Below are 12,507 nucleotides of genomic sequence, written 5' to 3'. Positions count from 1 at the left end.
AAATGTCTTGTTGATGACGTCACATCAATAGGAGGGGAATCATAGGACTGAAATGTCTTGTTGATGACGTCACGTCAATAGGAGGGGAATCATAGGACTGAAATGTCTTGTTGATGACGTCACGTCAATAGGAGGGAATCATAGGACTGAAATGTCTTGTTGATGACGTCACGTCAATAGGAGGGAATCATAGGACTGAAATGTCTTGTTGATGACGTCACGTCAATAGTGGGGAATCATAGGACTGAAATGTCTTGTTGATGACGTCACGTCAATAGGAGGGAATCATAGGACTGAAATGTCTTGTTGATGACGTCACGTCAATAGGAGGGAATCATAGGACTGAAATGTCTTGTTGATGACGTCACGTCAATAGTGGGGAATCATAGGACTGAAATGTCTTGTTGATGACGTCACGTCAATAGGAGGGAATCATAGGACTGAAATGTCTTGTTGATGACGTCACGTCAATAGGAGGGGAATCATAGGACTGAAATGTCTTGTTGATGACGTCACGTCAATAGGAGGGAATCATAGGACTGAAATGTCTTGTTGATGACGTCACGTCAATAGGAGGGGAATCATAGGACTGAAATGTCTTGTTGATGACGTCACGTCAATAGGAGGGAATCATAGGACTGAAATGTCTTGTTGATGACGTCACGTCAATAGGAGGGAATCATAGGACTGAAATGTCTTGTTGATGACGTCACATCAATAGGAGGGGAATCATAGGACTGAAATGTAGAAATAGAAATCTAATCTATAAAATGTGTGTGTCTGTGTGTGTGTCTGTGTGTCAACATACACACAGATCGGCCTACCTGCACCTGTCTGCAGTTTAAGTAATGGCTTGTGCTGATGCAGTCCTCCCAGCACAATTACCTTACGCCTTAGGAGAAAACAACAACAGCAAGACAAGCACCCCCTCCTCTCTCAAGCACCCATCTCTCTCTCTCTCTCTCTCTCTCTCTCTCTCTCTCTCTCTCTCTCTCTCTCTCTCTCTCTATCTATCTATCTATCTATCTATCTATCTATCTATCTATCTATCTATCTATCTATCTATCTATCTATCTATCTGTCTGTCTATCTATCTATCTATCTATCTATCTATCTATCTATCTATCTATCTATCTATCTATCTATCTATCTATCTATCTATCTATCTCTCTCTCTCTCTCTCTCTCTCTCTCTCTCTCTCTCTCTCTCTCTCTCTCTCTCTCTCTCTCTCTCTCTCTCTCTCTCTCTTTTCCCAGCATAATGACCCCCAGGTTTAATGCCGAGGTACACATTACCTCAAGCTTTACCCAGTCAAAGGCCACCAATCCGAGGTGCATCTAAGCTGAAGTAAAGACAGAGGCTGCCACCAATAATAATAATGAAGATAAAACATCTCAGAAACTTTGATTGTCACTGCAGACATTCCCAGTGGGAGCCAGCAAGCTATGGCGACACTTGCGTGAAACAGTGAAATTGATATTCCCTCCCAGTGATGTGATGTACTCAGCCGTCCAGCGAACAACTGATTTACAATAATTAATGGATTAATTTAGATAATATTGCGAGTGTGATGAATCATTTCATTAATCGTGCCCTTTTTGGGAGGGAAATGGTATGTGACATAACGCGAGCAGTTTCATGGTTAACAATATCTTTATGAAGCCGGATGGAGAGAGAGAGAGACAGAGAGAGACACAGAGAGAGACACAGATATAGGGAGAGAGAGACAGAGAGAGAGAGAGAGAGAGAGAGAGAGAGAGACAGAGAGACACAGAGAGAGACACAGATATAGGGAGAGAGAGACACAGAGAGAGAGACAGATACAGAGACTGAGACAGAGAGAGATATACAGAGAGAGAGACACAGAGAAAGACACAGAGAGAGGGAGAGATAATTTTGTACTTTAACTATTTGCACATCTCCTATAGCCGTAATATGACATTTGAAATGTCTCTATTCCTTTGGAAATTTTGTGAGTGTAATGTTTACTGTTCATTTTGATTGTTTATTTCACTTTTGTTTATTATCTATTTCACTTGATTTGATAGATTTGTAAACATATGTTTCCCATGCCAATAAAGCCCTTTGAATTGAATTGAGAGACAGACACAAAGAGAGGGAGAGAGAGGAGGAAGTGGTGGTGGTGAGATATAGAGCCAGTGGATATGCGGCTTATTGCACTGGGTACACTGCCCATTACCTTGGCCAATAAGGAGAAGAGATCTCAATGATCAGAATCTGAATCTTTCAGGTTTGTGGTCTGAGTGACAGTGATGTAATACACACACACTAGAATCCACACACATGCACACGCACACAAACACAGACACAACACACGTACACACCGTCAAAGATGTGACTTTAATGAGGCAATGCATGAGTGTGTATGATGTGGAATCTAAGTAGCTTGTGACATCATCGTGTGGCATCATCATTAGACATTTTGAAACTGGCACACAGCCTCAGGGAGTGGTGGGGAGACTGCACTTTTGGTCTTCCAGCATAATAAAGGTTGTGACTCATGATGCTGCAACACAGCTTGGGAGGAGTAGTGCTCTGCTCAGGGCTTGGTGCTCATTCTCCAGCTTGGGAGGAGTAGTGCTCTGCTCAGGGATTGGTACTCATTCTCCAGCTAGGGAGGAGTAGTGCTCTGCTCAGGGATTGGTGCTCATTCTCCAGCTAGGGAGGAGTAGTGCTCTGCTCAGGGATTGGTGCTCATTCTCCAGCTAGGGAGGAGCAGGGCTCTGCTCCAGTGTCTACATTGCATTGCTCATCATTTCCTCAAATTGCTCATCACCATACCAACCACCAACCTTACATTTCCTCATCACCACACCATTCAAAAACATGTAAATCACATTGTCAAAGCCATGCCATCTCTCCCTCTCTCTCTCTCTCTCTCTCTCTCTCTCTCTCTCTCTCTCTCTCTCTCTCTCTCTCTCTCTCTCTCTCTCTCCTTTTCTCTATCGTTCCTTTCTCTCTCTCTCGCTCTCTCGCTCTCGCTCTCTCTCTCTCTCTCTCTCTCTCTCTCTCTCTCTCTCTCTCTCTCGCTCTCTCGCTCTCTCTCTCTCTCTCTCTCTCTCTCTCGCTCTCTCTCTCTCTCTCTCTCTCGCTCTCTCGCTCTCTCGCTCTCTCGCTCTCTCGCTCCCCCCTCTCTCTCTCTCTCTCTCTCTCTCTCTCTCTCTCTCTCTCTCTCTCTCTCTCTTCTCTCTCTCTCTCTCTCTCTCTCTCTCTCTCTCTCTCTCTCTCTCTCTCTCTCTCTCTCTCTCTCTCTCTCTCTCTCTCTCTCTCTCTCTCTCTCTCTCTCTCTCTCTCTCTCTCTCTCTCTCTCTCTCTCTCTCTCTCTCTCTCTCTCTCTCTCTCTCTCTCTCTCTCTCTCTCTCTCTCTCTCTCTCTCTCTCTCTCTCTCTCTCTCTCTCTCTCTCCCTCCCTCCTCCGTCAAAAGTGAAACATCCACATTAACTACCCAGTAATGAACGTGTTGTTTGCAGTCAATCTGTAGGAGTCACTTTGAAGCAAGCGATGTAGAGCCGCGGACAGATAACGGTTTCAGCGAGGACCTTGGAGAGGAAGCCTGCAGGTGTATTCTGCCCCAGTCACAGATCGGCGTGTCTGCTCAAGGTTAAAGTTGTACCCCTGACATTACCAAAACAAACCTGCTGCAGGCTTCGATGGTAATCAATTCAACTTTAAGGGCTATTCCATTAGTAAATAAAGCGCTCTTGACCTCCACATGCATGACCCCTCTGGTGAAAGTGCTCAAATGTTGCTCAGTATAAAAGGGAAACTGCAGAATTCGTTCGATTAGGACTATTTTCAGTTTCAGTTACTTCATATATTTTTTGAAAGAGATAACCATCTTGATTTGTCCAGAGCTTTCATCCATGCAGATATTTCTTTTGAAGTCACCGTGGCCCCCTTTGCAAAACCCAACATTTATGAAAAGAGAAGCCGGAGAAATAATAATTAAATAAATATATGTTTAGGATTAAAAAACAGAATATGTGATGACCTCAAACTATTCCCCCTAAAGCACATGGTGTGCAATGCAGTATTAAACGGAGCCTTTTTGATCAACAGATGATCGTTTCGCGTCACTGAAGTCTGCCTCGCAGTGTCAACAAGAGCATTCAACAGTGCTTGTTATTGCAGGAACATGCTGTTGCATTACACCACGTGCTCCTGACGTGACCCACTGTCTGAAACCTTACACCCAGTCACACGCCAAATTAGACCACAATATATCATCACAGACAAACACGACAGGAATTTACATTTATTCATCATGTAAACACGATATATATATATATATATATATATATATATATATATATATATATATATATATATATATATATATGTCTATTCATCTGATTTCTCTAAAAGGTTTAGACAAACATGGACCGTTGTCACGCCTTGGTCATAGTGTTTTGTGTTTCGTTATATATTTGGTCAGGCCAGGGTGTGACATGGGTTTATTTTGTGGTATTTCGTATTGGGGTTTTGTAGTTATTGGGATTGCGGCTGAGTAGGGGTGTTGCATAGGCTTGGCTTCCTGAGGCGGTTCTCAATCAGAGTCAGGTGATTCTTTTTGTCTCTGATTGGGAACCGTATTTAGGTAGCCGTGGTTCACTGTGTATTTCGTGGGTGATTGTTCCTGTCTCTGTGTAGTGTTCACCAGATAGGCTGTAATTAGTTTTCACGTTCCGTTTGTTGTTTTGTAATTGTATAGTTATTTCATGTATCGTCATTCTCTTCATTAAAGACATGAGTAACCACCACGCTGCATTTCGGTCCAACTCTCTTTCGACAAACGAAGAACGCCGTTACAACCGTATTGTGTTAGGTCTTTATTCATTCTTTATTATGAAGTGAGACAAAAATGTCTGCTGCCATTGTGCTTTTAAATAGTTCAAATACTAGGCATAAAAATCCCAGGGAAAATAACTCCAGAAATAAGATTCATTTGATTCTTTACAGTTTGTAGAAATATTAGATTCATCAAAGGGTTATGTACAAGGCATCTTGTAATAAACAGTTATGTTCCTTTGATCAGCATTGTACAAAAACAGCGGTTAGCCTATAGCTAATACAAGGCCTTTCTACCTGAATCTATACTTGTGCTACTATCTTTAAAAAGTTGAAACGTTCGTAGTATAAGGAAGTGCTTTAATACGATGAATGGACTTTATCATGGCTAGAATAAGGTCATCTTATTGTGTTGATCATATTGAGCTCTGCTGCAGTGCAAGGGATCTCAGAAGTGACCCCTAAGCTTGCCCACCTGTGAGAGATGTGATACGGGGCAGCTCCGCCAACGTTTGGGCCTCGGGCGTTCATTCTACAGACTTGGTGGTGAGATGTTCTGGAACTATTCCATTGGCACCAGAAGTCTACGCTCTAAGACGTGTCAGGCAGTTACGTAACCATTTACAAAAGGACCCACTCCCTATCCCACCCCATGGGTTTATCCATTAAATACCACACTCACGGGCTTTTCCCTGATATTCAATGTGTATGACTACTAAGAGTACTGGATAGAAAGATGATGTCATTATTATTACGCGTTACTAATACCATGCATTATTGCTCTATAGTTTTTTATGATAAGACTCCCAAGAAATATTGCCGCCGGATGCTATCTAGATTTTGGCAAAAATCCAAAGCTTCATTAAATTGGCATAGATTTCAGTATTATCGGTTTTTTTTTTTTTTTTGTTGCATGCAATAGGTTTATAAAGTGGCAAATAAAACAAGAGGATATTTAGAAAGTGTCAAATGCTTTGGCATATTCACGACGAAGGCTTGCAGAAAAAAAATGTAAATTAAAGTGCAAATTAAGATTCTAAACAAACTTGAAGTAAAAATAAATGAATAAATAGATAGGCCTACATAAATAAATGAATAAATACATAGGTTTACCTCAACCTTGAACACTTCTGTGTCCATTAACACCAGTACAATATTGTCCAATACTTTAAAAGGTTTGACCTTTGAGAGAAATTGAGACATTTTCAATGTCCTGTGAGTTTGGCAAACATATGATATTTCAGCTCATAATACTTGAACAAATTGTTGTTGTTATAACAATCAAGGGAGGAAAGCCAATGGAAATAAAAGTTTGGGTATAGGCTACATGAGTAATCCCACATGTCCTTAGTGATGCTGTTTGTTGCAGGAGGGTATAAGACCTGTGCTGTCACCATGGAACAGGTTGTCTAGGGAATAATATGGGGATGCCGTTGGAAGATGTTTCATTACATGTTCATGGGTACTGGAAGTCAGTCGTCAATGGAGCTCATAGGTGAGAACTCTCCCTTAAAGCAGGCGGACTCGTAGTGCTTGTTAAGGTAGGACTTTAGAGCAAAGGTCTTGTTGCATCTCTTACACTTGTAGTGCTTGAAGGCGGAGTGCGTCTGCATGTGAGCGCGGAGGTTAGAGCGGTCGGCGAACGCCTTTCCGCAGTGTGCGCATCCAAAGGGCTTCTCGCCGGTGTGAGACCGCATGTGTCCCTGCAGCAGCCAAGGTCTACTGAAGGCCTTGCTACATATGTCACACTTGTGTTTGAGGTCGTGGGTTAGCAGATGCATGGCCATGGCAGGCATGGACACGTACACCTTCCCACAGGTGGGGCACTTCTTGGCCATCTTGCTTTCCAGACTCCGGTGGGTCTGCTTGTGCCGGCTCAGGTTGGAGGACGTGGCGTACGTCTTTCCACACTCGTTGCATGTGTGACGCTGTATGGTCCTGGGGCTGCTGATGACTTTTCTCCTCGACCTTCCGTCCGTGATGAAGAAGGCGTCTACCGTGTAGCCCTCGCTCACTGCGGTGTCTCCGTTGATGTAGCCGGAGGAGATCTCGGAATGGGGGCTGTCGGGCTGGTCCGAGTCTGGTGCTCCGTAGTCGCTGTGGATGCCATTGTAGATGGGGCTGGGAGAGGGGCCTTTTTCGCTGTGGATGCCATTGTCACTTTCGCCGTCGTAGACAGACGGGGTCATGTAGTCACTGATGTACCCTGTTGCGTTGAAAAGAACAACAGACGGATTAAATTATTTATGTGATTTGGCCTACTGATGTTAACTGATGCAACAGTGTAATTCTCCCTAGTTGCAAGGCTTCCTTTGTGACTCACAGTGCGTGAGATCTGCAGCCTATTATTTCAGTCATTTACAGTTCCAGCAGAGGTGGGTTGAAAGACATTGACTTCTTGTGAAGGTATTTTGTTTCTACATCACTTCACCCCAAAAAAATCAATATCTCTCAGTTTCAATTAGTGAGCTATCCCATTTAAGGACAAAGGCGCAAGGGGAATAATATCACTCCAGTTATAATTGCATTTGCCTTTCTCAGAATATAGGTCGATGTGCACCACTGAACGTACACATAGTCTCCCTTACATCCAGGTCCATCCAGGGTACTCTATGACCAAGGAATGTGGATGAATATTCTATAAATGTACTTCCGGAAAAAATACAGTCTGGTTATGCAAATGCAAGTGCACGCACTGTATTTTATAGAGCGTAAATAATGTCTTGAAACATGATCAAGCCTTCGTTTTAGAGGCAAACAGACTCTCTCTCTCTCTATCCTTTATGTCCCTGTGTGTGGCTATGGTAGTGGGCTTGGACTAATGATCCAAAGGGATACACTATAAATCCGTATTATAATCTACAGTATTTTGCACACTCGTCTGTTGCACACTTGTGGGTATATGTAGCTCAACAGGGTTTTAACCTTGTGTGCTCCGCTGTAGAGCACGTGAAATATCCCTGCCTCGGGAAATGTGCAGAGTCGACAAAAATGAAAAATGTGACTGTATTGAATAGGATGTGTCCGCGGGTCAGCAAAGCTTGATGTGCAACAAGCTTATCCACACGCAAATAGACTACAATAAGCACTTAGTATAGCCTACACATAGAATACCAAGCAATAAAATATAAACATTGTGCATGCCGATAAAAGTCAGAGATTCTAACAGCTTTACCTTTTTCATGAAAGCGGAGGCTGAGGTCAGTCCTCGACCTGCCATAATGTCTCTCCAGATCAGCAGATGAGAAATCATCGAGCTTAACCTTTTTGACCAGAAAAGATCTTGGCATGGTTCTACGCTGCACAGAACAACACTCTTCCAGTGGTTCAATGGGTCACTCCTCATGCAAGGCGGGCTGAAAAGGGACTAGCTGTATATACGGGCTGAATCGCTCTTAAGCAAGCCGATTTGTGTGTGATCAGATGCCAGCACAGGGAGAAAAGCCTGAGATCCCTTCCGAATCCTCACGCTGCTAGTCCTTGTTGAGCTGCTGGTTTACGTGCGACAGCGCCGTGTTCCGCTGGTAAGAAAAGCAACTTCAGCACTGGATAGCTCCCTTTCAGTGCTGCGTGCGTGTATAGGCAGGCAGTCTTCAGCACTGGACAGCACCCCCGCTGTGAGACAGTGAGAGATCCTTTCCTTCGCTCTTCTCCTCGCTCTCTGTCTTCCTCGTGCAGCTGTACTCAATCAAGTCTTCTCACAGGTCGACCCTAGAAAAGAGTCTGGTAACTGCTCCCAGGATTTGGCTCGTTTTAAACTTCACAGAGCGTCCCTTTATTAATGGAGTATTTGACAGTTCCCACGTAAATATTTACCACTCATTGTAATAGAGGATGGCAGAAAAGTCACTCATGAAAACGCTGCCTCTCAGCTAGCTCCGGCTTTCCCCCCCTTTCGCTCTCTCTCCGTGCTGAACTCTGTTGAAGGTATTGGGCTTTCTGAAGTCTGTTGATCAGCTGTTGGGATTTATATGGCTGCGATCATGTGCGAGATGGAGATGGAAGTGCTTAATTTAATCCATCAAAAGATATCTCCCGGGACCAACGTTGAACTAGGATGATTTATGGACTTGGTGAGTCGTCCACGATTTCTTTTTTTTCCCCCTCCGTTTATAACGATCATGTTTTATTATGGTGTTGACCATTATTTATTTTCAGTAAATCATCACAATAAATGCAACACTGACAGATACGAACAGTAGGCTATATAATGTTATTTTAATAGTCCTGTAGGTCTATCATTTAATTGGTGTTCTATGTTCTTACTACACCGACATATTGATTTAGCTATTCAGTATTATGAACATGTTTAGGATACTTTTTTAGGGGACAATAAGTTGACGTAAATTAATTTGTATTTGGCCAGTAAGGATGAGCTTAGGAGCTTCATGTTTTGAAAATAAAAGACGGCATCCTCCACCACAGTAATAACTTTTACAAACCCCCGCTCACTCAACGTTTTCAAACCAACGCTAACGCTAACCACAAAATCAAATGTTGGCTGTTGCCCGAGGCTTGCAGGTCACTTTTTTACATCACACTCTATAAACCAATGGTGTTCTCTTTATGCAAATCACAGAAGCTGGGTACCAGAAGGTATTTTTCCTCAATGATTCCTGCAGGGGCCATATGTGCGCAATTAACGGAGATCCAGGAGCAGTAGTATCCTTGGTTGTTTGACATCGTGTTCTTTTTGTTCTTTCCTGCAGCAGGACGCCTTTGTGTTTGTGTCAGCGCCCGGTTAGTCCCCCGCGTGCCCCGTGCAATTGTATGGGTCACATGTGCACTGCAGTCCGGATATGCTATAACCTACCAGTTTTGATACGACTTTAATACACATAGGCTACGCACCTATTAGGCTACAATTATTGCCTGTGTAGGCCCACTGTAGGTTATGCTTACGTTGGACAGAAATAGCAATAGGCCTACTGTAAGTATATGTTAACCTTCATCAGAATGACGTAACCATAATCTGTCTATTTTAGCATATGTGTGAAGGTGATTGTTTATATTACATATTTTGCATCGGGGATATAGCCTATGCTTTTCATGCTGATTATAGCAGTTCGTAACCTCTGTTGACTCACACCTGACCCCTGTCTAACACACCGAATATAGGGGACTAAAGCAACCAAGCTCTATCCACAACCCTGCGGAAACAGGGCATAAAATCACCTTGCATCTTTGCAGTTAACAAACTCCACAATACCATGCCTGAGGATAGCCGGGAAGGGGTGACCTGACTTGTTTATGGAAGGGAAGAAAAAAGACAAGAGAAAACAGTCCATTCTGCTTGTGCCTCACCTAGCGCACAGAACATTCCCGGGAACTGCTGAGTTCAGCTTAAAAAATGCATGACAAATATAGAAGCTTGCGCGTCTCTAATTTGCATAATAATAGTCTGGGGATGGTTCCGCAACACCCAAAACCCAAATCAGAAGAACTCATTGACATTTAATTCTCTCGTGTGAGTTTTAAACAATAGATATTCAAATTAACTCGTTTTGTCATTCGGCAAATGTAAACAGAACGTCTCCTGGACCATTTTACAGAGGACAAAGAGAAGGTCAAGTGGTTTGTGTCTTGATGTGTTAGTGAAAATATAGATACATTAGACAGATAGGCAAGGCACCTGCATTCTCTCCAGCGATATGGTAGATCCCTGTAGTAGATGCTAAAATAAACCTAATTAAAAATCCAGAACTTGATCAGCAGCAGATGTGCAGAGTATCTGCAGGCAGACATGTCTATGTGCACAGTGCAAAGCAGAACACTAGTTGGTGTTAGTCAATACACCAATAAACTTGGTGGAGAAAGGAAATTACCCCACAGCAATGAGTTTGTCAATCATTTTGTTTCTATAATTATTAGAAATTCAATGAAAAATAGTTTGAAAAATGTTAACAAATTGACAATAGGTTAGTACCAAATGTCACCCTACTCCCTAAATAGTGCACTATTTTTGACCAGATTCCTATGGACCTCGGTTAAATGTAGTGCACTATAAAGGGCACAAGGTGCCATTTGTGAACCAGACAATGTTACTGGATCCAACTGAAAACAATAGACTTTGGGAAGAGATGAACATGGCTGGGACTGATTAACAAAACAACCTCACTATGTCGACCCAACCACCCATATCCTGTTTATTTCCTTTGGTCTTACTGTGGTCATTTCCATCATGTTTATACTGTGTAAACAACACAGCTCTGAAAATGCTTCATCTTCCACGTCAGTTCTTCATTACAAAGATAAGAGGATTTGTTTTCCCTTTTTTATAAGTGGGTGAGAGGAGCTCTCTCAGCCCAATTATCTGCTATAAATCCAGTCCTTCGGATTTCACACAACTTCCTCTCCGAATAGCTAACCCTTAATTGTCCAGCCTAACGAGAGAGAAAACACACAACACATTGGTGTTAATTGAACACATCTTCTATGACAATAACATTATAACAACATTACAATAACATCGCAACAACATTACAAAAGCATTACAACAACATTACAATATCATTATAACAACATTACAATAACATTAAAACAACACTAAGATAACATTACAACAACATTGCAATAACATTACAACAACACTACGATAACATTACAACAACACTACGATAACATTACAACAACACTACAATAACATTACAACAACATTGCAATAACATTACAACAGCACTACAATAACATTACAACAACATCATAATAGTATTACAACAACACTACAATATCATTACAACAACATTGCAATAACATTACAACAACATTACAATAACATTACAACAACATTACAATAACATTACAACAACACTACAATAACATTATAACAACATTACAACAACATTGCAATAACATTACAACAACACTACAATATCATTACAACAACATTGCAATAACATTACAACAACACTACAATAACATTACAACAACATTGCAATATCACTACAACAACATTGCAATAACATTACAACAACACTACAATAACATTACAACAACATTGCAATAACATTACAACAACACTACTATAACATTACAACAACATCATAATAGTATTACAACAACATCACAATAACATTTCAATAACATCACAAAAACATTGCAATAACATTACAACAACAGTACAATAACATGATGTAATTTACCCCCTTTCATCCATTACCTGTCTACCCCAAGCTTGACCCCCGGACTCCCTCCTGTACGTATCATCATCTGGTCTACCCACCACCACCACCTCCTTCCACCGAACCCCTCTCCACCCCAGCTCCACCTCCCTTCCCTTGGCTTGGTCTCCACCTGGACATGGTTGGTGTGGTCCTGATCCTGGGAGAGAAGGCAGCTGCAGAGCCTGTCTGGCCTGCTCGTCTGCCTACCCGTCTGCCTGCCACTACCCAGGCATGGCAGCTGGATGCAGGCAAGGTCCAGGGCAGAGAGAGCACCTTGATGGAGGGGTTGGTGTCTGGTGGGCGAGGCCCACGGCTGTTTAATGAGAGATGTGTGTTTGTATGTGTGTGTGTGTGTGTGTGTGTGTGTGTGTGACACATTAACGATGGGCTCAGCTGACGGAACCATGCGTTAATTAACATATGTATATTGATACCGTCGGTTCATGATGTATGGTGATACCCTAATTATTTATGAAATGCATAAAATGCATAAATGCGGCTTCACTATGCAAACAAAACATTGTTTTGGGGTAGA

General features: G+C 42.3%; 1 protein-coding gene across 1 annotated transcript; it reads right to left on the bottom strand.

The window, feature by feature from the left end:
- Positions 1-4,830: 4,830 nt before the first annotated feature.
- On the bottom strand, positions 4,831-8,792 carry LOC118378723 (transcriptional repressor scratch 1-like). Its single transcript, XM_035765699.1, has 2 exons — positions 7,985-8,792; positions 4,831-7,015 (listed from the first exon to the last, which is right to left on the bottom strand). Exons 1-2 carry the CDS (start codon positions 8,097-8,099, stop codon positions 6,282-6,284), a joined length of 849 nt encoding a protein of 282 aa, XP_035621592.1. The 5' UTR covers positions 8,100-8,792; the 3' UTR covers positions 4,831-6,281.
- Between the last annotated feature and the right edge of the window lie 3,715 nt (positions 8,793-12,507).

Source organism: Oncorhynchus keta, chromosome 20, assembly GCF_023373465.1.
Source record: "Oncorhynchus keta strain PuntledgeMale-10-30-2019 chromosome 20, Oket_V2, whole genome shotgun sequence".
In the NCBI taxonomy this organism is placed as follows: Eukaryota; Metazoa; Chordata; class Actinopteri; order Salmoniformes; family Salmonidae; genus Oncorhynchus; species Oncorhynchus keta.
This window is presented reverse-complemented; position numbering and strand designations above follow the sequence as displayed.

Coding starts and splice junctions, on each gene's coding strand:
- LOC118378723 (XM_035765699.1), bottom strand. CDS start 8,099: ATGCCAAGATCTTTTCTGGTCAAAAAGGTTAAGCTCGATGATTTCTCA. Junction 7,016..7,984: donor CCTCCGCTTTCATGAAAAAG/GTAAAGCTGTTA, acceptor TCAACGCAACAG/GGTACATCAGTGACTACATG.